Here is a 2,329-nt window from a genome sequence, read left to right on the forward strand (position 1 = left end):
TGACTCATCTATGGCAAGACGAGTCTTACAATTACTCATATATGGCAGAATGAGCCTTATTATTGATCCATCTATGACTAAGTGACTCTTCCAATTAACTCATCCATGGCGGGATGAACCTCACTATTGACCCATCTATGACTACGTGAGCCTTACTGTTGACTCATCCATGACTGGTTAAGCCTTATAGTTGACTCATCCATAACTAGATGAGTCTTACGGATGACTCATCTATGGCTAGATGAACCATTTTGAAATGATGTTACAACATTAAAGTTCCAACATCATCATCATCTTATTATTATTATTATCAGGTAATTTTGTTGCAAAGCTATTTAAGAGAATTCAATGAAAATATAGAGTGAGATATTGATCTTTATATCTAAATTCAGTGGATTTAGATGATATATTAAATACAATCACGTGTCATTGTTTAATTAATTATTAGCTTTAAAGCATTGCATTTAATTAGATGCAATGAATAAGCAGTTTTAATGACACCTTCACATCCAATAGGGCAGTGTCTTATCGAGGCAGTCGAAAGCAAAAGCATTATCATAAGAAGCAGGAGACAAGAACACAACAATGGAAGCTAAATCAAGCATCAAGCCAAGTGATATCCATAAATCCATATATGTTATCACTTTCTTTAACACCTAAACCTTTCCAAACTGTCTTAGAGGTATCAACAATATTATTTGGACATGGCGACTGGTAGTCATAATCACTATCACATCCTGCAGTTGAGTCACACTCATCCACTACCATAGCTTTCACACTCGTTCTGGTTCCACGAATGGTAATGTAATTGTGACACCTCTTCTTGTTATTGAACCACCCAGTTGATAACGCCACCACTGGTGTGTTGTCGCTGTGGTACTTCCCATAACATTTCGACAGTGCACCGCCTTCGCCACCTTCCTCAAAATTGTTGGTAGTCAAAGTAGCCTTTGTATGCTTAGATACAGGAGCTTAGCACTTGTAGATGATATAATACTTACCTGCCTTACAGCACTCAGAATCATTATTTTAGTTGCATTCACCCTTTGAACTAATTCGACTAGTGCTGGATATACTGATAAAATTTATTACATTTTTTTAAACTAATTGGATTCTTGAAAAATGTATAATTAAAAAAAGCAGTCACAAATTCTGAGAACTTAATTTTCTGAGGATAGCAAAAATAAAATAAAATTATACCTTATTAATTTTTAAAAAATAATTATAAAGATATTTATTTGTAGCAGCGATCAATATTTCATTTAAATCGAAAAAATTGATCGAATCAAATTAATTTAGAAATTTAGTTTAATTTTTATTTTTTAATTTGATTTTTATTTTTAAAAAATTTAATTATTTCGATTTAATTCAATTTTAATAAAAAAATTAATAAAATTAAATCGAACCGATTAATTTAAATAGTATATTTTTTAATAATATAGAAAATTTAAATCATGATTAAAATTAAAATATTTTAATTAAATTTTAAAATATTAAAAATAAAATGTAAAATATAAAAAATTCACTAAAAAATCCAATCGATCAAATCAAATTAAATAAAATCAATTTGATTTAAGTCAATTTCTACTTAAAATCAATTCGATTCAATTTTTATAAATATTAAAATTTTAAATTTTAATTTATTCAATTCAATTCAATTTTATTTTAATCAAATTGATAAAATGTTCACAGCTATTTATTTGCACATAATCTAACTTTTAAATTTTTATAATTATAATTATTTAAAATTATAAAGTGTCATTTTATATGTTATAAAATTCTAAAAATACAAAGTTATAAAATTTTTAGGGGGGTTTCGCCTTCTGTTTTGTAAAAAATAATTTATATTTGGTTTCAATAAAATAACTTACTTTTATTATTTAATTTTACTTTCAAAAGTAAAATATATTAATAAATTTATAAAGATAGATTGTAATAAAATTTTTAAAATATAGAAATAGTTTTTTTTTTAAATAATTAAATTTTTTTATTAATTAAAATTTCTCATTGTTCTAAATATAAAAAAATATTAAAAAATATTTTATTAAAAAATATTTTCTGTAAAATAATAATTGAGTAATTTTTTAATACTAATCAAGTAATTGATTAGATTTTACATATTATATAAATTAAATAATAATAATTTTTTAATTTTTTTTATTATAATCCGACCACGGTTTATCTATATGATCTAAATCAATGATTTTATAAAAAAAAAAAACTAAAACAATGATTCGTAGGAGGAACTGCAGGGGATTGTTGGGAACTGGAAGGCCCAATTTTCTATTCATTTGGCCCGTTTTGAAACTTTACAAATTGTAGGAAATGC

The 2,329-nt window shown here is 25.4% G+C and overlaps 1 protein-coding gene across 1 annotated transcript; it reads right to left on the bottom strand.

Annotated features, from left to right (window-relative positions):
- Positions 1-597: 597 nt before the first annotated feature.
- Positions 598-1,025, bottom strand: LOC110609175 (kiwellin-1-like). The gene is made up of 2 exons (XM_021748570.1): positions 1,002-1,025; positions 598-948 (listed from the first exon to the last, which is right to left on the bottom strand). Exons 1-2 carry the CDS (start codon positions 1,023-1,025, stop codon positions 598-600), a joined length of 375 nt encoding a protein of 124 aa, XP_021604262.1.
- Between the last annotated feature and the right edge of the window lie 1,304 nt (positions 1,026-2,329).

This window comes from Manihot esculenta, chromosome 1, assembly GCF_001659605.2.
Source record: "Manihot esculenta cultivar AM560-2 chromosome 1, M.esculenta_v8, whole genome shotgun sequence".
Classification (NCBI taxonomy): Eukaryota; Viridiplantae; Streptophyta; class Magnoliopsida; order Malpighiales; family Euphorbiaceae; genus Manihot; species Manihot esculenta.